This window comes from Lepidochelys olivacea, assembly GCF_965140295.1.
Source record: "Lepidochelys olivacea isolate rLepOli2 genome assembly, chromosome: 25".
In the NCBI taxonomy this organism is placed as follows: Eukaryota; Metazoa; Chordata; order Testudines; family Cheloniidae; genus Lepidochelys; species Lepidochelys olivacea.
In genome coordinates, this window is record NC_140435.1 from 14,026,036 (window position 1) to 14,053,480 (window position 27,445).

Sequence of the window (27,445 nt, forward strand, 5' to 3'; positions counted from 1 at the left end):
GCCCCAGCAAAGGGGTCCTGCAGATATGTTATTTAGGAGCTAGCTAATCACAGGGATCCCGTCTGCCCTTGGAATGGCGGAAAAGTCAAGGTCCTATTACACCGGGTCCTGCCCACATGCACAGCAAGGAACAGTCCCCACCCCAAAGTGCTCGCAATCGAAACAGACAGGACAGACATAGAATTCTTATCCACATTTTACACATGGGGACTGAGACCACAAGTGGGACTGTCCCAAGGACAGCTGGGGGCTGCCAGGAATTGAACCCTGAGCCCAGGTGGGGAGGGCTGCTTTAGGCCCATTTTCTAGTGGACAACCCCTGAGATGGAGAGAGGCTGGGTTGAGTTTCAAGACAACCCTGGTTGTGTGTCAAGTGAGCCTGGCCCAGTGTATGGGGTTGGGTGGAAAACAACCTCTCTAAGCACTCGGAGGGAGGGACTGTCTCTTCCTGCATGTCTGTACAGCACCTAGCACAAGGCCCTGAGCTCTCTGGCTGCTGCTGCAATACAAATAAATAATGATTAAAAAGCATGTGACTATGGGAGGCCACATTGCCTAGTAGTTAGGGTCCTAGTCTGGGGCACAAGATGCCTGAGTTCTTGTCTGACTTTTGCTACTTACCTGCTGTGTGAGCTTTGCCAAGTCATTTCCCTTCCCTATGCCTCAGTTTCCCCATCTGTAAAATTAAGATCATAGGCCCAGTGCCTCAAAGGTATTTAGGCACCTAACTCGCATTGGGAGTTAGGTGTCTAAATACTTCTCAGGATCTAGGCCCTGATACTTATGCCCCTCTGAGATGCCAGAACAGGTAGAATAGACCTCTTAAGACTTTCCATAGCACTGCAGTACCACAGCTCAACAATACTGTGCGTTTCCCCCCCAAACCCAGGTGCGACTTGGTGGGTTTGGCTCAGTTTTACTTTAAAAAAAAAGCAAAACCCACTCCAAACAAAATGTAGGGGCTGGGATAAAAATGGGGAATAAGACCACAGGGATCAAAACTAGGGAGACAAGATTGCCACGGACCCCAGCCAGCCACACCCATGGAGCTTCCAAGAGATCTAGTCAGTGGGTGACTTCTGCACATGTCAGCTGGAAGTGGACAGTCATCCTGCCAGCTTCACCTCCACAGCACCAAAGCTTCTGCAGTCAGAACTTGGCCACAAGCGTGATGCAGGACAGAGTCTGGCTTGCTCTGCTAGAGCTGCACACAGGCTGCAAGCTAAGGGGAGGAACCCTGTATTTGCACACATGATAAAGTGTGCACCTGGGAATCGGGGACCTCAGAGAGCAGGTGGGAGGGGTACAAAGAGGCCGGTTTTACACAGATGCTCTCCTGGCTTTTACAGTGGAAGAATTTTATATGTTTGGCCCACAGGACAAACCTGAGATCCAAATTTCAAATCCTCCCCAAGAAGATCAGACCCAGAATTTTATTTCCATGAGAGAGATCAGGGACTGGTGTGAATTTAGATTCCCTGTTCAAATGCACCTGCAGATCTGACAGCTTGGTTCAACTCATTAGAGAGATAAGGGCCAGCTGTGAAATTTGGCTCCAGATTCCAACCCCACCCATTGATGTAAGGGTTTGGTCCAGCCCATTCTAGCGATAAGGGTCAGCTGTGAAATTTGGATTCCGATTCTAAACTCACATGCAGATCCAGATGTTTGGGTCAGCCCACTATAGAGACAGGAGAAGTGTGCAAAGGATTTTCCTGCCAGTGTTTAGGAAGGGGTTTGTGATTTGGAGCGCTGATCCTATCTCTGCTAATTGGATTCAAATTCATCCAGTGTTCTTAGGCCTATAAAAGTGGAGTAATTCAGGCTCCTGCTCTGGACTTAAGGCTTGAATCTTTCACCATATGGATTTCCCAACCCTAGTAGTGGTTTTAGATTCACCATCTTTGCTTCCTGAGACAGTTTCTTAAAGGAAACCGTTGTGTTGAGGGGGGAAAAAAAAGCCCAGACTTTCCTGGCACCCAAAATTTCTCTCTTCTCCCGCGGCTGCCACTTCCCCTGGGTTCACACAGTATCCAGCCAGCAGGGTCATAAACTAGATCCAAGCGCTCAGTAGAGCATCTTGGCTCAGCTTCCCGCTGGCAGAGACACCACTATTTAGTACATGCTCAGCCAAAGCGGTTTGTTTAGATACTATAAACGCACCCACAGCCAAGTCGAATTGCAGTCTGCGGGGCCACCCTGGTGCCAGTGGGGACAGAACTCAGGTCTGCCGGTTTTTGCAGACCACTGAGCAGTTCTGATTCCCTCCAGTAGAGGCCAGGGGTGCCACATACAAACGCACCCTCCATTCCTCAAACCTTAGATGGTTTCAGTTCCCAAGGAGCCACCGGCACCTGCTAAGGGCGGTCCTCTGGGGGAGGAAACTAAAGCCCCCCCCAAGCAGCCCTGGGGAGATGGGTGGCTACTGGGGGACGGGAGAGCTCTCACAGTGGTGGAGGCGGGGACGGACCTTAGCATTGCAAGCCAAGGTGGGGCTGTGATTTGTAGCTGGGCACTGTTGTAGGTGCAGTCTTCAATGGGGGAGAGAGCGGACATCCAGGGCACTTGGCAGGCGAAGGGTAGAGGGGTAAACACCCAGTCAGCACAGGGGACGGTCCAGCAGAAAAACTTGGAAGAGTCTGTCTTCCGCCAGGTTGTCGGCTGAGCCCCAGTGTTGGCTAGTAATCACCTGAGAGCCATCGGCACCTGACTTACCCTGGGCCATTGTCTCTTTGCGGCCATCGTCCCTCCAGGAGGAAGACAAGCAGCCAAAGCAGGGACTGCTACCCTGGGGAGGTCAAATGGGGCCCAGCTGGGACCACCCGGAGCATTAGCCACCCACCCCTGTTGTAGGGGCAGTAGGATCCAGGTCGTGCCTCCCTTCTCCACCATGTGGCTTTGGGGGGAGGAAAACGGAGAGGAGGGAGACAGGGACTCCAGACAGCTGGAGCAGAAGCAGGCCTAGCAGGGGCCCATCGACCATTCGGAGAACTTGCTGCAGTTTTGATCAGACTTCATGTGCTCTCTGCTGATTACTACTAAAACGCCAATGTTTTCCGGGCGAAACTTGCCTTATTTCAGCACCTCTTTGGGCGCGCTCACCAGCCGTGGCCAGTTTGGGGCCCCAACTCTCTCTTTGTGGCCGAACTTGCCTCTCTCGGTGCAGTCCCACCGGTAGAAGGCCCTGGTGGATGCAGCGTTACCTGTCGTGGCAAAAACAACCCTCCAGGAGCAGAGCCACAATACTCCATCCCTCTAACAACGACTGTTCGGGTCCCAGGGAGCAGAAGTTAAAATTGCCTGCGTGTTTTTGAAATGCCTTTCTCCCTGCTAGCCCATGGGTCGGCGTAAAGCTACAGCTGCCTGGCCCAGGAAAGAAATCCTGGCCCTCCTCGGCCTGTGGGGGGAAGGGGCAGTGCAACAGCGGTGTAATAAACACAGGATGAAAGACATAAAGCCAGACGCTGCAGAGGGCATGCAGCAGCCGGGGCACAACTGGAATGAGCAGCAATGCCTGGCCCAAGGGAAGGAACTCAGGCAGTCCTCCCAGAAAGCAAGGGAGGGCCCCAAAAAACCTGAGACCTCACCCTCCAGCCTTGCTGCTTCTGTGCAGAGCTCATGGTTGCACTTGCTGGGGACTCCCGGCAGCTGCCAGTGACAAAACTCGCTGAGGAGGGCTGCATGGAGGATGCAGACCCTCTTTGAGAGCCAGCCGGCCCTGGCCCAGAGGAGGAACCCACTGAGGAAGGACAAGGGAGCTCAGGGAGCTATTTTCTTTCCTAGCTTTTTAAAATAAAAAACAGCAAAAACTTTCTTTATGGGCCCCGAACATTAATCTCCCCTCTTATCCCTCTTGCCCTCCTCTAAATGATGGCCAAAAGTAGAAACAAGGAATGGCCTTTTGAACTGGCCAGTTTATTTGAATGAGATGCACCGGCAGGCAGGCCAAAAAAAACCCCAACCCAAGAGAGAGCCAGGGTTGTAAGAAAGCCAGAAGCCGTTCTGAAGTGCCCCTCACCCAGCTTGTCCTAGAATTTAAGGCCAGAAGGGAGCACCAGATCAGCTAGCAGAATCTCCTGTGTTATCACAGGCCACCAGCATCCACCCAGCTACCTGCCACACACTAAACCCAACAACAGGAGTTAGATCAAAGTATTACGGCCCGCCAGAGACTAGACTATTCTGTGCCCCAGGAAGAGCGACAGGCACCAATGCCCGAGGTCCCTGCAATGGCAGGGAATTGGTTAAGGGAGATGTACCCAGATAATCCCAGCAAGTGACCTGCCACTCTGCTCCACGGAGGAAGGTGGAAAAAAAAACCCAGGTCACTGCCAATCTGGCCTGGGTGAAAATTCTTTCCTGACCCCACATATGGTGATCAGTTAGATCCTGAGCATGTGAGCAAGACCCAGCCAGCATCACACAGGGGAGAGAGAATGCTTGGTTCCACCTCAGAGCCCTGGCCTTCCCCATCTAGTGTCCCACCTCCAGCCGTGGCTATCCCTGATGCTTCAGAGGAAGGAGACCAACCCCCACCCCCCATACATTGGGGCAGGGGAATTCCCTTCCTGACCCCCTGCAAGTGGCCAACTAAAGCCCTGAAGCATGAGCTTTAGGAACTCAAGTCATAAACCAGAAGGGGACCCCCCAGGGTTGCTGAGCCCTACCCCCCACCATCTCAAGCAAATCCATCATACAGTCACACTCACCAATGTATCTCAGAAATGATTACGTTGTTTGCTCCCACAACTCCCATTGGGAGGTTGTTCCAGAACCTCCCTTCTCCGATGGTTAGAAAACCTGAATTTGTTCATGGCCCATTTACACCCATTTGTTCTTGTGCCACCATTGTCCTGTGGCTCAATAGCTCTTCACTGGCCCTGGTATATATCTCCCTAGTGTATTTATAGAGTGATCACATCCCCTTTCAGCCTTCAATTTGCTATGCTAAACATGCCAAGCTCTTTCTGGCTCCTCTCGTAAGATAGGACCCCCCTCCCGCTCTGTCCCTGATCATGCTAGTAGCTTGTCTCCACATCTGTTTCAGTTTGAATTCATCTTTCTTGAACATGGATGACGAGAACTGTGCACAGTATTTCAAACAAGGTCTTACCTGGGCCTTGTACAATGGCCTTAATACTTCTCCATCTCTACTGGAAATGCCTTGCCTGATACATCCTAGGGTCGCATCTGCCTTTTTCACAGCCACATCTCATTTGCTAGCTCATAGTTGTCCTGTGATCAACTCACCCACCCAGGTCTCTCTCTCTTCTGTTGCTTCCAACCGATGAGCCCCAGTTTGTAGCAGAAATTCTTCTTATTAGACCCTAAGTCTATTAGACCTTGCACTTGGTACTGCTGAATTTCATACCATTGTCTCTCCAGTCTTCAGAGTCATCCAGATCTTCCTGTATAATATTCCGATCCTCCCCTGTATTGACGATGCCTCCCAGCTCTGTATTGGCAATACAGGTCAGTAGCACACTCCTACTTTTTATGCCGATGTAAATAATAAAAATATTGAATAGAATTGGTCCCCAGACCGATCCTGGAGGAACTCCTCTAGTCTGACAATTCATCTTTCAGAGCAACTTGTTACCTTCTCCCCTTTTGCCAGTTTCTTATGAAGTTTACAATTCTGATATTAATCCCCCTCTTCTCCACTTTGAAAAATTTCCCATTTGGTATCAAGTCAAATGCTTTACTAAAGGCCAGGTATATTAGATCTGCTGCCTTTCCCTTATCTAAAAAATCAGCTTTTTTCCCAAAGAAGGGAATCATGTTATGCTGGCATGATCTACCTTTGATAAACCCAGGTTGTATTCCATCTCCTTTCCTGTTTACCTCCATCTCTTTAATATTTTTTTCCTTTTATAATTTTGTCCCAAAGCCTTGGATACTACTGAGGTCAGACTAACAGGTTTGTAATTGCCTGATTTATTTTTTCCCCCTTTCTTAAATATAGGTCTGACATTAGCGATTCTCCAGTCATGTGGTGCTGCCTGCAAATAGGTAGATTTATTAAGAATCCCTACTACCGGACACGCAATCTCATGCACCAGTTCTGCCAGTATTCTGGGAAGGAAATGATCTGCCCTGCCCTGATTGGAGTTCATTAAGTGCTTTAAGTTTTTCTTTCACCTCAGGAGGTCATTTCAATTTTTGTACACTCATTTCCATAAACTGTCCTGCCTTCATGCCTATGTTCCACGTTATCATCCTTTTTGAAAACCAAGGCAAAGTATTCATTTTAGTGTTGAGGCCATACCTAGATTATCTTTAATCTCCTTCCCATCCACACTGCGTAGGGCCCAACCTCAGCCTTCCTTATTCTCTTTATATTTCTATGACTAAAAAACCTCTTCTTATTTATTTTCATTTCATTGGCAAGCGCTAATTCAGCTTGGCTTCTAGCAATTCACACGTCATCCCTACATTTTCTAACTCCAAAATGTCACTTTCTTTGCTGATCAATCTTTTCTTCCATTCCCTACAGGCTCTCTGCTTACTCCTAATAACCTTTTTACTACGGTTCTTCATCCAGCTGGGTCTGGAGAATTTCCCTACCATTTTTGCCCCTCGTGTGGGATGCAAATTTCAGATCCTTTTTGTATAGTTGAAGAAATTCCAAAGCCTGCTCTACATTTCAGCCCTTGAGGTCTTCAGTAGCAGAGCAGGGAATAAACCCTCCATTTCTTGAGTCCCAGCCCAGTGTTCTGCCCACTAGGCCACACTGCTTCCCTTACTCATTGCAGGTGGCTTTATGGTCTAAGCATTTTTTTTTCAGTTGCCCATGGTTCACATCCCAAAAGGGTCAACTCCTCCCTCCTGTGGAATGGTTTTTTGGATGATTATTGGTATTATAGCTGCGCCTAGAGACCCAAACTGAGATCAGAGCCACGTTGTGCTAGGCCCTGATTATTATCCCTGTGTTCCACACAGAGAAGCTGAGGCCCAGAAAAGGGAAGAGCCTTCCTCAAGGCCATGCAGGGAAACTAGCAAGGTCAGAAATGCAGCCCAGTTCTTCTGAGCCCCAGGCCAGAGCTCAGCAGTGAAGAATATAACGTTCTGATGGTGACTTGCGGGAGAGCTGAGCTTTGCCCTATTTGCTTAACCAAAATTTCCCCTCACCCGCCCCCTGTGTTGTGCATGGTTTTGGCTACCTCACTGCCACCCCAGAGCTGGCTGCATTTCTGACTTTGTACGGATATGATGCAGCACGCTGGGTTCCTTCTCAGCTCCTGTTTCTCCACCCCAGAGCTGGCTGCATTTCTGACTTTGTACGGATATGATGCAGCACGCTGGGTTCCTTCTCAGCTCCTGTTTCTCCACCCCAGAGCTGGCTGCATTTCTAGCACTGTCCAGATAGGGCTGGTAAAGCACGCTGGGGATGCAAGGAGCCCTGTACTTTCATTTCAGAACAACACCACCACATTTCCCAGGTGAGCTCAGAACGGCAGCTGCGGTCATTGTAAAGAAATCGAAATGCCCCAGTCCCTCCTTCCGTCCCCTCTTCCTGCAGCCTGTAAGACCGAGCAGGCTGGTTTTGCACCATGCTGAGTCAAGGCCGGACCTGCAGGCTGTCAAGTGAAGCTTGCTTAGGAATTTGGAGACACACGGATGTTAAGGAAATGGGATCGGGGGGGGGGGAGGCGGGGCGGGAAATAAGTCGTACTAGCTCAGTGAGTCCATCCCTGTCCCGGCAGGTTGCAGGATGCAGGGGAGCCAGGTCTGGGTTGGTGCTCACAAGCTGTCAGGCACTTGGAAGGGATGCAGCCTCCTTATTGAACATGTCCAGGCGCTGCTCAAGGTCTCCACTGAGCCTTATGTTCCTGGAGACTCTCCGAGCAGCGGCAGTGACAGGCGACGCCCAGCAGAAGGTGCTGTTAGGATGCTGGAGAAGGGGAAGGGGAGGGAAAAAAAAATCCCTTCACATCCCCAGCTCAGCCATCCACCGCCAGCCAGCCGCACTCAGGACAATAACACAGCTGTGGATGCTGAACGGCCACCAGCCGCTTGCCACCTCTCCCACAGCCTGCTGCCTGTGAGCGGAGAGACAGCAAGGCGGGGACTCACCCAGGGCTGGCGTTTGCCTTTCCCTCCAGAGCTTCGCCTGGATCCGCGCAGGGCTGCGAGCCAGAGGGTGAGGCAGCTGGGGGATTGCAGAGGCTGGGAAAATGGAGTAAGTACCGCTTTTCCCCCTGCTCCGGCCCCGGGCATGTGTTGGAGGCTATGGGGAGACCAGGTGCATCCAGCCATCTGTCTGTCTGTCTAGGTACTTATATAGCCTTCTGTTTATATAGCCTTATATAGCATCTCCCCTCCCCACTAAGCCAACCACCCTGTCCCCCCGCATCCATCCGTCAAAGCCTGCTGAGGTTGGATTCAGGGCTCATCTCCTGCTGACGATGCCCCGGCCTCTTCTCAGGAGCTGGCCTATCGGGGCTGGCTTCTCCCTCCAGCTGGATACAACCTCCCCTTGCCCCTGCTGGTCCTGCCGGCCAAGGTGACAGCTTGGGCTCCACGAGGCCGGGGAGCCAGGGGGCTGCGTGCTGGGGGAGGTGGGGAGTGTGGCGGGATCTTCCTCTCTAACCACGGCCCTGGGCATTTGCGGGTTGGGGAGAAGGAGCGGGAGGGCCTGTCTGACGTGTTGCCACCGTTCGGCGTGATCACGGGTGGGTGGGGGTTGGCGCATGTGAGGGTGCAGATGCCCCCCCCGCCCTTGCCTGGATATTTGTGCAGTGACTCAGAAATCCGAGCGTGCTGTGCCTCTTCATAGACAGGGCCTCTGTGGTGTAGCGATGCTGACCTTATTGTTTGCATATGGACGCAGGGCCCGGAGAACCAGGCTCAGGATCAGGGCCGTGCTGAGTCGGGGGCTGGGCAATCCCATAGGAGATGTGGGTGCCTGCTGCAAAGAGCTTCGTGTTTAGAAAGACAACAGGTGGAGGGAGGGGGGAGAAGCAGCGAGATCAGGCAATGGAGGGACATGGCTTGGCGGCCCCGAATGGGCCTGGGAATTGTGTTTCCCCCGCAGGACTCCAGCAGCTTCGTCCCCTCAGAACTGCTGACTCCAGGCGTAATCACCTGGGAGGGGACGCAGCGGGCTTGCCGCGGCTCGGTGCTCCAGGTAACCGGCCGGAGTGGCTGGTGCTGGTGTGTCTGTTCTAACTAGCACCCCCCTTCCCCGGCCTCAGCTGCTCAGGTCTCAGCCCTGGGCAGGACGAGCAACAGGGTTTCCTGTGGCAGTGGAGGATCAGTGCCCGGTCTGCCCCCTTCTGCCGTGGTTCACTGTCAGGCGCTGGCAGCCCTTGGCGAGCAGCGCCCAGCTCACCGGTGGAATTCCGCTGGGTTCCTGGCTCCTCCGGGGTGGCCCCTGCCTCAGCACTGGTGACTGACCATCTGGGAGCCAGATGCCAGGTGCTCAACAGGTCCCAGCCGTCTGCTTGCCGTTCGGGTGGCTCGCGCCGGGCCTGCAGCAAGAGGGGGTGTCCCAGGGCTTCCTCTGGCCACCCTCCCTCCGCTGTCAGCCTTTGATTCTTCCCTCGGAGCTATCAAAGGAACCGGGAGGCGGCTCATCTGGTCAGTGGCTGGTGGCGGGGGGGAAAGCTGGATCCTGGGGAGGCATTTGAGATGTATCTCTGAGGCCTGAACACAGATTCTCTGCAGGGGGTGGAGGCAGGAGAGCTGGCTGCATGGGGAGCCCCCAGCTACTCCATCCCAGCCTCTCCCAACAGGAGGCGCTGTGTGGCATGGGGTAGGAGCTCCCAGGTTCTCCACTCTCAGCCTCTGCTAGTAGGAGGCACTGTCAGGAGCAGGACAGGTTAATTAGCTGTCGGAGGCATTCCAACCTACCCCAGTCTTGACACCTTCTACCAGGAGGCACCTCATGCAGTGGGGCAGGAGAACTAGCTATGGGGAGTTGGCAACATCCGCAGGGCCGCGGAGGTTCACTGCAGGGAGTGGGGTCCGAGCGCTGGATGGCAGGAGTTGATGGTGATTTTAGTCCCAGCCTCCTGGAGCAGGAGTTGCTGCAGGAAATGGCTGTAAGCCAGACTGGGCTGGGGGGAGTGTGTGGACAGACTGTAAACTCTGATACCCATGGATTCCTCAGATCCCAGCCATGCCCGGGCTGAGAATGTCCTGGGAGCATTTCCACGGCCCAAGATCTTGGCGCCAGGCCATAAGCACCTGCAGCTCAGTTGGCTTTAATGCCTGTTAATGTGAGAGCCCCCTGTTCCAGCTGGCAGAGGAGCATCAGCCTGCTGAGTAGCCAATGGGCTAGAAGCCCCTGTTTTTGAGGGTTGCTGTGGGCTGGATACCTGGCCATAGGAGGCCTCGGCAAATCCAAGCTTGATGCTTTGGGAAAACTCCTTGGCATGTCTAAAGTGGTTTCTCTTTCAGCAAGAAAAACTAGCACGTAGGCTGCAAAACCCCACCATTGCAGACAGCACCCGTGGTAGGAGGGAGCATTGTCTAGTGGGCTGGATAGCAGGCTCAGAACCAGGATTCCTGGGTTCGATTCCCAGCTTGGGTCGGGGAGTGGGGTCTAGTGATTAGAGCAAGGGGCCTGAAATTAGGACTACTGGGTTCTAATCTTTAAAAAAGGGAAGAAGGAGGATCCTGGGAACTATAGGCCAGTCAGCCTCACCTCAGTCCCTGGAAAAATCATGGAGCAGGTCCTCAAAGAATCAATCCTGAAGCACTTGCATGAGAGGAAAGTGATCAGGAACAGCCAGCATGGATTCACCAAGGGAAGGTCATGCCTGACTAATCTAATCGCCTTTTATGATGAGATTACTGGTTCTGTGGATGAAGGGAAAGCAGTGGATGTATTGTTTCTTGACTTTAGCAAAGCTTTTGACATGGTCTCCCACAGTATTCTTGTCAGCAAGTTAAGGAAGTATGGGCTGGATGAATGCACTATAAGGTGGGTAGAAAGCTGGCTAGATTGTTGGGCTCAACGGGTAGTGATCAATGGCTCCATGTCTAGTTGGCAGCCGGTGTCAAGTGGAGTGCCCCAGGGGTCGGTCCTGGGGCCAGTTTTGTTCAATATCTTCATAAATGATCTGGAGGATGGTGTGGATTGCACCCTCAGCAGGTTTGCGGATGATACTAAACTGGGAGGAGTGGTAGATACGCTGGAGGGCAGGGATAGGATACACAGGGACCTAGACAAATTGGAGGATTGGGCCAAAAGAAATCTGATGAGGTTCAATAAGGATAAGTGCAGGGTCCTGCACTTAGGACGGAAGAACCCAATGCACAGCTACAGACTAGGGACCGAATGGCTAGGCAGCAGTTCTGCGGAAAAGGACCTAGGGGTGACAGTGGACGAGAAGCTGGATATGAGTCAGCAGTGTGCCCTTGTTGCCAAGAAGGCCAATGGCATTTTGGGATGTATAAGTAGGGGCATAGCGAGCAGATCGAGGGACGTGATCGTTCCCCTCTATTCGACATTGGTGAGGCCTCATCTGGAGTACTGTGTCCAGTTTTGGGCCCCACACTTCAAGAAGGATGTGGATAAATTGGAGAGAGTCCCGCGTAGGGCAACAAAAATGATTAGGGGACTGGAACACGTGAGTTATGAGGAGAGGCTGAGGGAGCTGGGATTGTTTAGCCTGCAGAAGAGAAGAATGAGGGGGGATTTGATAGCTGCTTTCAACTACCTGAAAGGGGGTTCCAAAGAGGATGGCTCTAGACTGTTCTCAATGGTAGCAGATGACAGAATGAGGAGTAATGGTCTCAAGTTGCAGTGGGGGAGGTTTAGATTGGATATTAGGAAAAACTTTTTCACTAAGAGGGTGGTGAAACACTGGAATGCGTTACCTAGGGAGGTGGTAGAATCTCCTTCCTTAGAGGTTTTTAAGGTCAGGCTTGACAAAGCCCTGGCTGGGATGATTTAACTGGGAATTGGTCCTGCTTTGAGCAGGGGGTTGGACTAGATGACCTTCTGGGGTCCCTTCCAACCCTGATATTCTATGATTCTATGATTCTATTTACAGCTTGGGAAGGGCTGTAGGATCCAGTGGTTAGAACAGGAGACTGGGAACCAACCAGGGCTTCTGGGGCTAACTTTCTGCCTCAGTTTCCCCACCTGTAAAATGAGGCTAATACATTCCAGCCTTGTGGCACAGCTATGTAGATTAAGTCAGTAATATTTGTAAAGGGCTGTGAGATCCTGTGATGCTAGAGAAGGATGACAAGGATTAGAATCATAGAACTGGAAGGGACCTCGAGAGGTCATCTAGTCCGGTCCCCTGCACTCAAGGCAGGACTAAGTATTATCTAGACCATCCCTGACAGGTGTTTGTCTAACCTGCTCTTAAAAGTCTCCAATGATGGAGATTCCACAACCTCCGTAGGCAATTTATTCCAGTGCTTAACCACTCTGACAGGAAGTTTTTCCTAATGTCCAACCTAAACCACCCTTGCTGCAAATTAAGCCCATTGCTTCTTGTCCTATCCTCAGAGGTTAAGAAGAACCATTTTTCTCCCTCCTCCTTGTAACAACCTTTTATGTACTTGAAAACTGTTCTCATGTCCCCTCTCAGTCTTCTGTTCTCCAGACTAAACAAACCCAGTTTTTTCAATCTTCCCTCATAGGTCATGTTTTCTAGACCTTTAATCATTTGTGTTGCTCTTCTCTGGACTTTCTCCAATTTGTCCACATCTTTCCTGAAACATGGCGCTCTGAACTGGACATGATACTCCAGTTGAGGCCTAATCAGCACGAAGTAGAGCGGAAGAATCACTTCTCGTGTCTTGTTTACAACACTCCAGCTAATACAGCCCAGAATGATGTTTGCTTTTTTAGCAACAGCGTTACCCTGTTGACTCATATTTAGCTTGTAATCCACTATGACCCCCAGATCCCTTTCCGCGGTACTCCTTCCTAGGCAGTCATTTCCCATTTTGTATGTGTGCAACTGATTGTTCCTTCCTAAGTGGAGTCCTCTGGAGTACTTTCCTTCCTACGTGGAGTACTTTGCATTATTCAGATTAAATTATTATTAAAGCCAACTGGCTGACTTAGTTGGGTCTTGAGAGTCAACTTGTGGATGATACGCCTGGGTGTATGGAGGACGCTCCTCCAGGCATTATCTGCACACACAGGTGTTGATGCATGCCTACACTCAGAGAGACCGGGCCTGACCTCACACCACTGTAACTGTGTCATTGACAGGGGAGTTGCTTCTGGTTTGCATTGCTGTGTGTGAGAGGGGAATCGGGCCTGCGGCAGGAAGGGAGAAATTGCCCTGCTTTTCCTGAGGCAGGAAGGATGGTGGAGTGATTAGTTCCCTGTCTGGGGATATGGGAGAGCCGAGCTCATTGCCCAGCTCTGCCACAGGCATATTGGGTGACCGTGGGCAAGTCTCTTAGCCTCTCTGTGACTCAGTTCCCCAACTGTACAACTGGGGCAGTAGCTTCGCTCAACCCCCCAGTGGTGCTGTGAGCATAAATATACTGTGGACTGTGAGGGGCTCAGATACTCTGTTGACAGGGGTCATGCAAGTGCGTTGATAGATGTTTCCATGTGGGGATGGCTGCCTCTGCAGGTAGATTATAAATGTACCAGCTTCTAGTATCTGAGAGGGAAAGTTACAAGTGGCTGTCTGGAGCTTAGTCTGGCCTTCCTGGGAGCAGGAAAGAGCAGTGGTAACTCCCACCACCCGGTTATCAGCAGGGCTTGAACCTAGAACCCAGAGCCCAGACCTCTACCACATGAGCTAAACGTTAACCTCTCTCTCTTGGCTGGTAGCAATAGCAGGCTCTTATCCTCTGTGTAGGGGATGTATACTTTGCAAGTATGTTATACAGGCATCCGGCTGCTCTCTCTGCTTCTGCCGTTATCCCCAGCGCCCTCCTCTGACAACAGATGCTAGCAGGCTTGAGCCTACTGGAAGTCAGGAGCAAAGCACCCATTGAAGCTAAGAGGAGCACAATCAGCACAGCAATGAGACCTATGTTAGGATGCTCCTGCTTCCTCTCTTGCCCCGGGCCGAGTGCCAGCAGAATTCACATCAGATGCCATGTCTTCCCCATCACTTGGTCTCTAATGGGATCTATTTTGCTTTTCATATTGTGGGGGCCAACGGACTGCCCTGGCCCATCGGGTACCTGATGCGCCTTCTAAAAACCTGCACAAACTTTAGGCCAAATCTGGAAGTTCTCAACTTTGCAAAACTGCAACTGACTCCAGAGAGAGCCGGGACTTGCATAGAAATGGAGTCAGCGCTCCCGAACTGACCCACTGCAATGAAAATAGCCTGGTTGGGGTCATTTAAATTCCCTGTCAGTTTCGCTCTCTGGCTGTCCTACCCTAATACAGCATTACAATGTGTGAGCTACAGAGCGTACAGGGGGATGTGTTTGCGGGGGTTGTTTGTCACTTGTGGCCTCTGGATTTATTTATTTTTAATTTGATGGGAATGTTTTCTGGTCTTTTTAAAAAGCAAAACCAAACCTAAATTTGAGGTGACGCAGTTCCCCCTTCCCCACCGGGCACACACTCGAAAGGGCATGGAGATGCCCATTTCTAAGTATTGTGCCACTTTACAGGTGGATTCACTGAAAAGCAAAGTTCCGCAAAGCACAGTGGTTTGGGGCGAGGTTTTGGGCAAAGCCTTTTTTTGGCTCAGAGCCACATGAGGTTTGAGCCCCGCTTCAGCCTGAGGTTCATTCTGAGTTTGAGTAAACCCCAAAACTTGCAGGCAGGTTCCCTTGATGCCTCTATGTTCCATCTGGCTTTGCCACAAAGCTGCATAGACCCAGCCTCCCCACTGTTCCTCACAATCAGGCCCAGTCTTGTTTCTCGAACCGTGGAGCACTTGGTCTTGGAGCCCCAACGCAAGGAAGCACTTAAGCATTGAAGTCAGTGACATTTAGAATCGTCAAATGTTGGGCTGGAAGGGACTTTCCCATGTGGATCATCAAGAGGTCACCAAGGCCAGTCCCCTGCGCCAAATCGAGAGCAGGTAAAGCTAGACCATCCCTGACTGGGGTTCCTCCAACCTGTTCTTAAAAGCCTCCAGTGACGGGGATTTCAGCCTCCCTTGGAAGCCTGGTCCAGAGCTTAGCTATCCTCAAAGTTAGAAAGGTTTTCCTCCTATCAATCCTAAATCTCTCCAGCTGCAGAGTAAGCCCATTACTTCTCCATCCTACCTTCAGTGGAAAAGGAGAGCAATTGACCCCTGCCCTCTTTAGAACAGCCCCTGACAGATTGGAGGACTATTCTCAGGTCCCCACTCAGCCTTCTTGTCTCAAGACTAAACACGCCCAGTTTTGTTAGCTTTCCAGCAGAAGCCTAAAATTAAGCACGTCCTTAAGGGCTTTTTCCTGAATTTGGGGTCTGGATTTGTAGCTGGGGCCTGGGGTTATTCTGGGGACTTTTAGAAGGAAGGTTTCATGCCAGCTTTGTAAAGCCATGGCAGTTGTTTGGGATTTGGGTCCTAGTTTATTTGAACCACAGGGAGGGGTTGGTTAAAATTTTCCATCACTCACTCAAAGGCCTGGAGAGCGCTTCTCAATGCTATTTTTTTCTTTCCTCCTCATGGCACCATTTGTGCTGTTAAGTAAATGGAGATTTTATTTTTCCCCCTCTAACTGCTCTGATTTGTCCCCTGCTCCGCCTTTCTGACCTCATCTGCACCGATGCATCTCGTTAGAATCATATTCCCTGCGCCTTCTCCACTGGTGACTCCAGAGAAGAGAGTCATTTTTTAATATGGGGGAGAGGGGTGCGATTTTTGACGTCGAAGGCTTGGAAACTATGCAGGGAGGTTGTGGTTTTTCAATGGAGTCTAGAGTCTCCTGCACCAGGATCGTCCATTGGATCCACATGGACAAGCCTTTACTGAAGTCAGGGGAGCAATGAACCTCTGGAGAGGTTGTGACCTCTAGCGGGGTCCCCATTTCATGACCCAGTCCTGCTGAGACACAGACAGACAGGTGTAGGAGTTATGCCGAGGACGGATGTGACAACTGGATGGATGGCTTCCCCCCCCGGCACATAAGTGGTGGATGGAGGAGGAACTGTGAGAGCTGGATGGGGATCCAGAGCCTGGGCAGAACAGCAGGAGATGGGCCAGCCGTGAATTGTGTTCAGAGCCCCAGAGGGAGGGGGCCCAGCGGGCAGATCAGCACTTCCTGGCACAGCCCCTGCCTGCCGCTGAACAGAGCCGGTGGCGTATTTTGCATTTCACTCATTTCCAGCCTGTTTTTATTTGAATGTCACATTTGGCGGGTTATTTATTTAATTCATTAACTCAGGTTTTAAGAAGCTGAGTGAAACTGACACTGTCCATCTGAGAGGGACTGATCTGACAGCGGGTCCCAGAGTCTGAGGATTTGGGTTCTCGGGGGGTGGGGGTGGGGAGGGTTGATCCCATCTCCTAACCGGAAATCTTGATCAAGCTAAAGGCTCAACACTGGGGGTTGCTGTGTTTGTATTACAGTAACACCTAGACCTCACCACCCAGATCAGACCAGGGCCTTTGTCATGCCAGGCATTGTACATACTGTGGGAGTCAGTCCCTGCTCCCCAGGGTTTACAGGACTCAACCGACAAAGGGTGGGAGGAGAAAGGCAGGCAGAGGAGCTAGGGTGCCTCACCCCAGGTCACGTAGCAGCAGGGGCACATTTAGGAATAGAACCTGGTTCTCCAGATTCCCAGCCCAGTGCTCTGGCCCTTAGACCACACGGCCTCTCCAGGCGCTAGCTTTGGCTAACTGGCTAGGAGTTTGGACCCAAGCTGCTTCCAGGGGAAGCTGTAAACCCCCCGCCACGGACAAGTCCCCGTCCCTCCAGTTGGACGTTTCTCCCTCGCCCTGGGAAGTGCGTGGTTGTGGCTCAAGGCATCAGTCGGCTCACGGAAGGTTCAGAGTTCATATGCTCACCCGGGAGACGGGATGTTTCTCTGAAGCGGAGCAGCCCAAACCTCAAAGAGCTCGAAGGAGCGGAGGCCCTCTTGGGAAAAGGCTGGCACCGCTCCTTCTGGGCCTGGCAGGGAGTAGCCGTCTGGGGGATGGATCTGTGTGGTCGAGCTCACCGGATCTAAACTTCGTCAGGGAGTCCCGAGCTGGGCGGTTTTGATCTGGCTCCATCTCTGTTGGCTGCAGGGCCAGCCAGAAGCAAGAGCTGCCGTGGGTGCAGGGATCTGAGCTTTCTGGAACCCGGGGTTTTGTCTGAGTTGGAGCTAACCAAGAAGTGAAGCAATACTAGGGAAAGGAACTGCAGGGAAACAGCCCACTGTGGCCTCCGGTTGTGGGGGAGGGGTTCATTTTCAGAGTTTATCCTAGTTAAAGCTAGCGTAAAAATTGGAAGACGTATGAAACCTCATGCTTCAGGGCATAAGCCAATCTCTAAATACTAGGGATCAGGAAGTTTATTGCTCCTTCCTCTGTAGCAGTGGGCACTGGCCCCTGTAGGGACTAGACGGGCCGTGATTCTGATCCCGTCTGGCCATCCCCATGTTCAGAAGAGCTGAAATTCCAGTGGAAGTCACGAGGAGCTCATCACGTCTAATTACACCCAGGTGTCTCTGGTTGGGTTCCCCAACAATAAGACGCTCTGCCAAAAATCAGCACCCATCTTGGTCTTAAACTCAGGCAAGGCTACCTCGCTCCAAGGATCCATCCCCGCTGCCATGCCAGGGTGGGATTGCACCGTGTGTAGACATACCCACAGCAGCACAGACTGTGCGAGCCCACCCAGATCCCTTCCTGATTACTTCCCTGGCTAGCTCATACTGCCTCAGCTTCACTGCTCCAGGACCCAAGTTAGCGAGATTGAAGCTGGCTCAGGGGTGTTTACATGCACGCACTCACACTCTGTGCTACCCCAAGGTACACACCTCACTCCCATTACCACAGCACCAAAGCTCCTCTCCTGGGAGGTGGGGCAGGGAAATTATCCCCATTGTACAGATGGGAAACTGAGGCATGGAGCAGCTAAGTGACTTGTCTGAGGTCACGCGAGCTGGGCCAGAGCAGGAATCTGAACTCAGGTCTCCTGTCTCCGAGGCGAGCACCCTACATTGGGCCCTCCTTAATCTCCATGTCTGGAGTTCTTGAATGAGGTGGTGACAGGGTTAAGAGCTCGCAGCTGCAGTTCGTCTCATCCATAAACACCATGGGTGTTTCTAGGCAGGACCTCGCCTGAGTGGGGCTTCTCTTACCAGAGAGGAGCTGGAAACCACCGTGTCTCAAGGCCCTTGAAACCATTGGGAAATAGCTGTAATTTCCCAGTCAAACTGGCTCCCAGAGCGTCTGGCATCAAATATTCAAAGACTCCATTTTCTCCTGGCACGCCCAGCCCATGTCTGAGCTGGAGAATCCATCAGGCAACTCTGCTCTGCTCTAATGCATCCTGCACTTTCAGGATCCTGGGGCCGTCTCCTCTCCCTCCCCAGCTTCTCACCCCCCCCCCCCCGAAAGGCAGGTGCTTGGGGATCAGGGATGCTGAGCCCTTCTAGGTTGTGGTAAAGGGAAGGGAAAGCAGCGAACCAGTGAATAGCGGGAGCAGCTGATGGGAGAGGAAGGAGGGAGGTAAGCTGCATTTCAGTAGCATCCTTCATCCCCACGTGTCTATATAAATAATTGCCACTGGGATGCAGCCAGCTCTGGGGCAGAGGGCAGACAGCACAGAATGCACCCCATTTCACACGGCGCTCAAATGGCTTTGGTACCAGGCTCATTAGTGTCCATGCAGAGTGGACCGAGTGGTGGTTTCTCACTGTCAGGACCCAGCTGAGGAGGGGCTGGCTTGACCCTGCTGGGCTTTGAACCCCCGGAGTCTCGCTGCAGAGCTGATGCTGTGAGCACTAAGGGCCACATTTCCTGGGTGCTCAGCTTGCCAGACTTTTGGATGAGCTCAGCTCCCAGTTAGGCCCAGCTTTGGGATTTTCAAAGGACCCAAGGGAGTTAGGCACTCCCCTCCCGCCACCCTGGGTGAACTGCACTGAGATTTGGGTGCCTCGTTCCCTGAGGCTCCACTGAAAATCTGATCCTGGATTTTCCAAAGAGCTCAGGACCGGGCTAGCCCCCCACTCGTGAATGTCTGGCCCAGAGGTGTGTGAGCAGCGGAGGCAGGGAACAAAGGAAGGAAAGCAGCAAACAGATCAGAGGAGTCCTCCTATTGCCAACGCAGGGTCTCATGGCGGGGTTATTGATTAGATGTTTCCGCTACAGGAATTTGTCCAGACTCCAGCAAGAGGAGCCGTTCTGGGCCCCGTCGGTAGCAGTGCTGGATTCTGCATGCATAAGCCCCCTGCTGTCCCGTTTAGCTACTTATATGGTCCCCATCACCGTGGTATGTGAGCCCCTTGCAGTTGTTACCAGACTGATGTTCATAGCGCCCCTGTCGGGCAAAGTGGTCCAATTGTCCCCAGTGTACAGATGGGGGGTGTGGGCCCAGAGAGGCTAAGGGACTTACCCAAGGTCAGACAGAGAGCGGGTAAGTGTCTCCCATGGTGTAGGCTAGTGCCCCAAAGAACTGGCCCATCCTCTTGCTCCAGCCCCAATGGGTTGGCCGAACGCCAGACTGGCCTGTCTCGTATCCTCCAGTGGGTTTGACCCTTGGGGAGTCATTTCGCTGCATGCCATAAAACGATGCTGGATTTCCGAATGTGATGGGACAGGAGTGATCACCGGCTATGGCATGATCCTGGGCACAGGCCACATGAAGGGCCACGGGCACGGGATGGGTGCGGGATATGGTGCGATGCTGGGCACACGTGACAGGGCCACGGGGACGGGGTGGACGCTGGATACGGTGTGATGCTGGGCACACGTGAAAGAGCCACGGGGACGGGGTTTGCGCTGGACACGGTGTGATGCTGGGCACACATGACAGGGCCACGGGGACGGGGTGGGCGCTGGATACGGTGTGATGCTGGGCACACGTGACAGGGCCACGGGGACAGGGTGGGCACTGGATATGGTGTGATGCTGGGTTCATGTGACAGGGCCACGGGCACGAGGTGGGTGCGGGATATGGTGTGATGCTGGGCACAGGCCACATGACAGGGCCACGGGCACGGGGTGGGTACAGGATACGGTGCGATGCTGGGCACACATGACAGGGCCACGGGGACGGGGTGGGCGCTGGATACGGTGTGATGCTGGGCACATGTGACAGGGCCACGGGGACGGGGTGGGCGCTGGATATGGTGTGATGCTGGGCACACGTGACAGGGCCACGGGGATGGGGTGGGTGCGGGATACGGTGTGATGCTGGGCACATGTGAAAGAGCCACGGGGACGGGGTGGGTGCGGGATACGGTGCGATGCTGGGCACACGTGACAGGGCCACGGGGACGGGGTGGGTGCGGGATACGGTGCGATGCTGGGCACACGTGACAGGGCCACGGGGACGGGGTGGGTGCGGGATACGGTGCGATGCTGGGCACACGTGACAGGGCCACGGGGACGGGGTGGGTGCGGGATACGGTGCGATGCTGGGCACACGTGACAGGGCCACGGGGACGGGGTGGGTGCGGGATACGGTGCGATGCTGGGCACACGTGACAGGGCCACGGGGACGGGGTGGGTGCGGGATACGGTGCGATGCTGGGCACACGTGACAGGGCCACGGGGACGGGGTGGGTGCGGGATACGGTGCGATGCTGGGCACACGTGACAGGGCCACGGGGACGGGGTGGGTGCGGGATACGGTGTGATGCTGGGCACACGTGACAGGGCCACGGCCACGGGGTGGGTGCGGGATACGGTGTGATGCTGGGCACACGTGACAGAGCCACGGGGATGGGGTGGGCGCTGGATACGGTGCGATGCTGGGCACACGTGACAGGGCCATGGGGACGGGGTGGGCGCTGGATACGGTGCAATGTTGGGCACACGTGACAGGGCCACGGGGACGGCAGAAGTTTGAGAATCTCTGCATGGGGCCTGCACGTTGGGGTGGGACAATCCTTTATTTTGACTGTGACAAACTGGGCAGCGCTAACTCTCCCAGTGCCCTGGGCATGCTTAGCCCAGTGTTACAGCGCCAGAGACCGGGGTGACCAGTTCCTCTGTGCAGGACGGTTGGTGGATGACAAACAGGGCCTATAAATGAGAGACGGGGCACCAAGTATTGGGGCAGGGAGGTGTCGGAGCTGGGGCTTCAGCTCATCACCACAATACGGCGCCTGCCGTGACATCGCGCTGAGGATCTGAGCTATCGTCAGCCTCGGGGAGGGGCAGGGCATTGGTCAGGGCCCACTGTGGGGGCAGCGTCTCTGGGATGTGTCGCCTCTGTGTCCCAGTGGCTTTTTCATCCGCTGCCTGTCCCGGAGTCTTCATCCCAACCAGCTGCCCCTGCCCCTGCTTAGCTCTTCCAGGGCTCCCGGCTGGCGGGGACGCAGTGGGGGCAATGCAGCTTCAAGCCACATTAACTCACAATGGGACTTCTGCATGGAGTCATCCACGGCCAATGGTGCCCCGGAGAGAGGTGCATGGTTGGGAACCCTTCTGAGGCCCACAAAAGGAGCTTCTACGGGGTGCCAGGATGGGGACAGTGCTGAGGATCCGATTCCATCCCCCTCCCCCCCGAGACAGATCCATGCCACCTGAGTCCCGTCTGTCCGCTGGAGCAGAGGGAGCGATGCTGTCCACTGTTCCCCCTGCGATCCATTCTTCCGGGGCCCCAGCATGCTCCTGGGAACTAGTCCGGCTCCCCCCTTCATTTCTTCAGGATTTTAACCCCCCTGCCACCCTGGAGACCTGTCTGTTCCATGGCCCCCATCACTGCTGCAGGCAGCCCCCAGTGGAGCAAAGGAAGCTGTGGAAAACCTTGGCTCCAGGCCCATGTTATCTGCACTCTTGGGAGATGGGGTTTGGGAGGAACCGGTCCTCTCTTGACCCCTCTCCGCGCTGCTGCGCCTTTCCATGAACTGGGACCTCTCCTCTCGCCTGGCCCTGCTGATTGTTGATTTGTTTGCTTTTGTTGTTGATTATTGTCAATTACTCACCTCTCCACAGGGGTGGCCCCCTCTCCCCCCCACCCCCCCGACCCCCGCTCAGCTGTGGATCAAAGGCACTGAATGGAAGCAGTGCTAATCACCAGCTCGTCAAGGTGGATTTTATAGACTGCTCTGCAGACAGACCCGTTATGGTGTTGAAAAGCAACTGTGGTTTGCTCCACCCCAGCAGCAAAAGCGGGTTTAGCTCTCGGCAGAGTTAGAGGGCATGGGGCCAGATCCTCAGCTGGTGAAAGTCGGGATAGCTGTATCCCCTTCCATTTTGCTATACTGATTTACCCTAGCTGAGGATCTGGTCTATTGCACTTAAACCATCAGCTGCTGCCCGGGCCCACCTACACTAGGGCTTGCAACCTTGCAAATACCCATGGAGCCAAACCGGTATTCGCAAGAATGGGGGCTTTTGGCAAAGTTTCCCTTTGTGGGACCACAACTGGCCACCAGCCCCTTCCTGCCTGCCCCTGGGTACAGACAGCAATTGGTTGGGGCAGGGCTGGAATGCGGGGAAAGGGAGCCGGGCGAGAAACTTGAAACAGCTCTTTGCACATTTGGACGCTATAAAGGGAAAAACCAGAGGAAGGCAAATAAACATTATTGTTCCATGTCACGGGGAACGAGACAAAAGGTCATAGATTTTCCTTCTGAGCGTGGAAAAAAGGCATGGTCAGCATGGGTGAGAACGCCGGGCCAGTGCACTCTGTGATTGTGGGGGTGTTTTTGTTTGTGTGAGAAAGGGAAGCCTGTGGCCTGTGTGTTTGTATCTGCACATGCAGCAGGAGACTGACTGCGGGGGTGTGAAAGAAGGGGGATGGGATGATGTGGGCTGGAGAAGCAGGGGAAACTTGGGGGGCGGGACACCGGGTGAGATTGTGGGGCTGAGGCTGCATGGACGGATGTGGATGAGACTGGGTGTGTGGGGTCTCCAGCAGGTGAGCCCGTGTGTGTACCAGGCTCGGTGGGGAGACAGAGGGGTGGGTGACACTGTGGGGTGTGAGTGTAGGAGCTGGGGGGGACGTAGGGTGTACACACGCCCTGTCCCCTGTAGCACAGCCCGGCAGTTCCCGGGCAGGTGGCTGGCTGGAGCCGTGCCCTGGGCACCTCTGGGTATATTTGTTTCCGTAGCAGATCCATCACTCAGCCGCAGATCCACCTGCCTCCCCTTCTGCGCATCAGCCGGGTCCCTTGGTGCCTGGTTAAGCTCCGTTACCATGACGACGTTGCCAGGGCACCCGCCTCCCAGTGGTGTAAGCTATAAATCACCAGTAAGTGGCTTCCTAATGGGGAGAACCAGAACCACGGAGGCCCCCCCCACAATCTGCTCCAGTGGGGCTGGGGGACCAATACCAGCCCTGGCCCAGATTCCAGGCCTATCAGAGGGGCTGAGATGTGTGGGGAGAGAGCCCGGTCCTGGAGCCCAAAGGTGATTAGTGATTTGCGCAGTCGTTTCCCTCCTCTCTTCCCCCAGCTCCGATTTGCCATCGATAAAACATCAGGAATGGGGCTCTCCCTGCAGGGGAGCAATGGCAGGGGAGTGGGGGGGCAGCACAGGGACCGGCTGCCGAGACAGACCCATGCTCCCCCATGCACCTGAGCCAGCTCCAGACGGCGCCTTCTGTTGTCCTCCTCTTCCCCAGCTACCTCCCCTTCCTGCTCAGATGCCTCTCTCCTTCCTAGGCTCCCCACACCCTTCCCTTCTCCTTCTCCAGCACCCCCTCTCCCTTACCTCCTTTCCAGACTCTTCCCCCATCCACCGCTTCCCCACCTGCCCTCTCCTCTCTTTCACAATACTGCCCCATCCCCCCTCTTCCTGCTGCTTCTGCCCCAAGATAGAAAATTGCCCCAGGAATCGCATCAAATAGCGTGTCCATGGGGGATGCCCTTAGCTACAGACATGTCGTCCCCATCGCCACCCCACCCTGCTGGGGACGGGCTAGGGAGCTGGCAGCCAAGAACGTGTCACTGGGTGACTCTGTTTCTCCCCATCTCAGCAGGCTGGGTGGGTTTCCTGCCAGGCTGCAGGGAGATTGATGGGAAGTGGAGGCCAGGTACCACCCCTGCCCTGACAAAGCACTTCCAGTAACCCGCCTCTCTTATAATAAAACCTTAATTAACTTAACCAGCCAGCAGCTGGCTGGAGAACAGAGCGAAGCCTCCCTGCTTGGCTAATTGCTTCTCCTTCACCAGACACTCCCAGCCCTTCAGCTTCTGGTCCTCCTCCTCCAGGCCATGTCCACATGGGGCCGGCAATGTCCATAGGGAGGACGCTGATGGATTTGCCTAGGGCTGGGTGCCCAGCCTACGAAACAGCTGATATGGAGACAGAAGGGTTGTCCCCTCTGTGGGGTGGTTTTGTTCAGAAGGGTGTTGGCTGGCTTTCCTGTCAAACATGGCAGCTTTGGTCCATGGGTGTGAATGTGTGTGTCTGGGATCCTTCTCCCTGTTTTGCTTCACGCTCCGTGGTACTTGCTTCCCAGCCTCCCACGACACCCGGCCACGCTTGCTGCATGATGAGAATTGAGAGGATCCTAAGTGCAGGCTTCAGATGCCAGCAGACGTAGAGGTGCCAACCCTCCGTTCATCTCTGCCAGCCACAGATCCAATCCAGCCGCTCCAGCGAACGGAAGGGAAGGGAAGGGAATATCTTGGCAAGGTTTCTAATAGTGGTGGATTCTATTTTGACTGAATACATTTCAATCCAAATTAAAAACCCAGCAACTGTTAAGTTGGGGGTTGACAGCTGCCATCTTGACAGACCAATGGGGGACTGAACTGGGAACCTTCAGAGCTAAAAGCATGAGCGGTTACAGCTTGAGCTAAAATCCTAACTAGTGATGACACAGAGGCCCCCTGAAATACACATTCACCCAGGGGTTTCATTAGCACCTTTCCTGAGCAGTAGAAAAGTTCCCAGATTCTCATTAACTTTAATTAACAAAGTTCCAACACAAAACAGCACGAAGAGGTTCTTGGACCCTAGGGCTTTGCAACAGTCACTATCCTGCATGGGGGAGAGAACCCAGATCTGCCTGCTCCCATGTTGCAGGCTCCTACTTGGCTGAACGAAAGGGGAATCTCCCTGAGGTGTTAGCAATACCGGACCTATGACACACAGCTAAGCAGTTCTGATTACACCTATTAGAGCAGTGATTCTCAACCAGGAGTCCGGGGCCGCTTGGGGGACTGCGAGCAGGTCTCAGGGGGGGCCACCAAGTGTGGCCGGCATTAGATATGCTGGGACCCAGTGCAGAAAGCTGAAGCCCCACCGCATGGGGCTGAAGCCCAGGGCCCTGAGCCCTGCCACCTGGGGCTGAAGCCTGAGCAACTTAGCTTTGAGGGGGGCCCTGTGGCGTGGGGCGCCGGGCAGTTGCCCTGCTTGCTACCCCCTAAACGCCAGCCCTGGCTTTTGTATGCAGAAACCAGTTATTGTGGCATGGGGGTGTGTGTGTGTGGAGTTTTTATAGCAAGTATGCACACATAGTCGCTTGTTCCATTTTATATTGCCTGGGTCTGATTATTAAAGTCTTGGGTGTAAAAAAGCTGAAATGGCTGAAAACTTAATTATTGGATGGGAACAGATGGCAAATCCCAGTGATAACTGGACCCAGTGGGATTCTAACCCAAAAGCCCTCAGCCGGGCTGGTTTTCATCACCTCACACTGACTCAACAGGCATTCTAGGCTTTGGTGGGCACACAGAGTGACATTACTGGAATCGTATCTAGACCAGGGGCTCTCAACCTTCCCGGACAACTGTACTCTTTCAGGAGTCTGAACTGTCTTGTGTACCCCAAGTTTCACCTCACTTAAAAACTACTTGCTTACAAAACCAGGCATAAAAGTGGCATCGCACACGGTTACAGACAACCTGCTAACTCTCTCATTTCTACCATATAGTTATAAAATAAATCAGCTGGAATATCCATACTGCACTTACGTTTCAGTGTACAGTACATCGAGCAGTATAACCAAGCCATTGGCTGGATGAAATTGTAGTTTGTCCTGACTTCGCTAGTGCTTTTTATGTAGCCTGTTGTAAAACGAGACAACTGTCCAGATGAGTTGATGCCCCCCCCCCGGAAGATCTCTGCGAACCCCCAGGGGTACGTGTACCCCTGGTTGAGAACCGCTGATGTAGAGAGCACCTTTCTTCTTGAAAGATGCCCATCATTTCACAGTCGCCCCACTTCACATACCACTAAAATGTCGCTGCCCCTGGGGTGGAGCACGGCGAGTGTGTAATGATGCCACTGCCAAATTCAGGACAGGAAAGGCACAAGAATACTGTATCCAGGGGAGCGGTTTGGTTAGGGGGCGGGTAGATGGAAAGAAATTACCCAGTTGCCCAAGACTTCGGAAAGTGCTGTGGGCTCTTTAATGGCGAGAAGCAGGTCAGCCCTTGGTTATACATCTCACCCACAAAGCAGCAATGAACTCTGCCCTCCAGCCCCTGATGTGGGATGTGGGGTGGGCGCTTGCAGAATTGCCCAAGGTTTGACAATGTACATAGCAAGTTCTTCGTGCTTAACAGGTGTGATTCTCAAGGAACTTTTATGCTGCTCAGACCCCATAAAAAACCCTGAAAGTGGGTGGAAATGGCCCCCTGGGAATCCCCTCCCTGCCTCCCCGCGCAGGGGGTCTCCCCAGCTGGTATCAGGCTGATGTAAGAGCTCTGCAGTGGCCTTGCTCTCAGACCTCCATGTATGGGGTGGACTGTGGGCATGGCCCAAATGCCCTGCAGTGATCTGGACTTGGCATGTGCCTCCCTTGCTGTAAAGGGTTTGAAGCAAAATTCTGGATCCAAATGCCCCGGAGCTCTGGGGAAGTTTGGCCCCAAACCCTGCAGCTCCGACCGAGTGGTGGTTTGGGGAAGGGGGCCGTGGGGAAGTTATCCTTTTCCACCCAGCATTTCAGTTTTACTTGTCACTTTCCTATATTCGCCACTTTGTAAATGTTCTTTCTAAGCAAAAGCATCTTCTTTTCTGCCTGGGCCTGGCCCTGCACAGAAACCTTATCTAGCAAACCCAGAACAGAAAGATGATCCCTGCCCCAAAGAGCTGACAATCTAAGGCAAGAGATTACAGGTGGATATGGACAGGGCTGTGCAAGGAGACAAGCCATGAGGGCTTGCAGCTGTCCCTGCCCAGCTGTCAGGCATCCAATGAGCGCAGCTGGGCCACAGCAGAACCACCAGAATAAGGTGATCCGCAGCTGCCTCTTAAGCCCAGCAGCTGCAGAGGATCAGGGGAGGCTCAATGCATGTGTCTGTGGGTTCTTTACCAGCCCTGTACTCCCCTTACTCCAAGCCCTGCTCCTAGCCTTGATCCAGCTTAGACCCTGCCCTGCTCCTGACTCCAGGTAATCCAGTTCTGACCTTTAGCCCTGGTTCTGACTCTGTCTTGGTCTTGGGCTCTGGCTTTTGGACTCTGATGTTAGTTCTAAAGGTGGGCTCTGATCCCTGGCTCTG

General features: G+C 53.5%; 1 protein-coding gene across 2 annotated transcripts in view; it reads left to right on the plus strand.

Annotated features, from left to right (window-relative positions):
• Positions 1-7,948: 7,948 nt before the first annotated feature.
• PALM (paralemmin) overlaps positions 7,949-27,445 on the plus strand; it is a 73,013-nt gene continuing 53,516 nt past the window's right edge. For both annotated transcript variants that reach the window (XM_084614657.1, XM_084614658.1), the window contains exon 1: positions 7,949-8,182. In XM_084614657.1, coding sequence (XP_084470783.1) covers positions 8,178-8,182 — 5 coding nt within the window. In that variant the 5' untranslated portion in view covers positions 7,949-8,177. The remainder of the gene's footprint in view (positions 8,183-27,445) is intronic.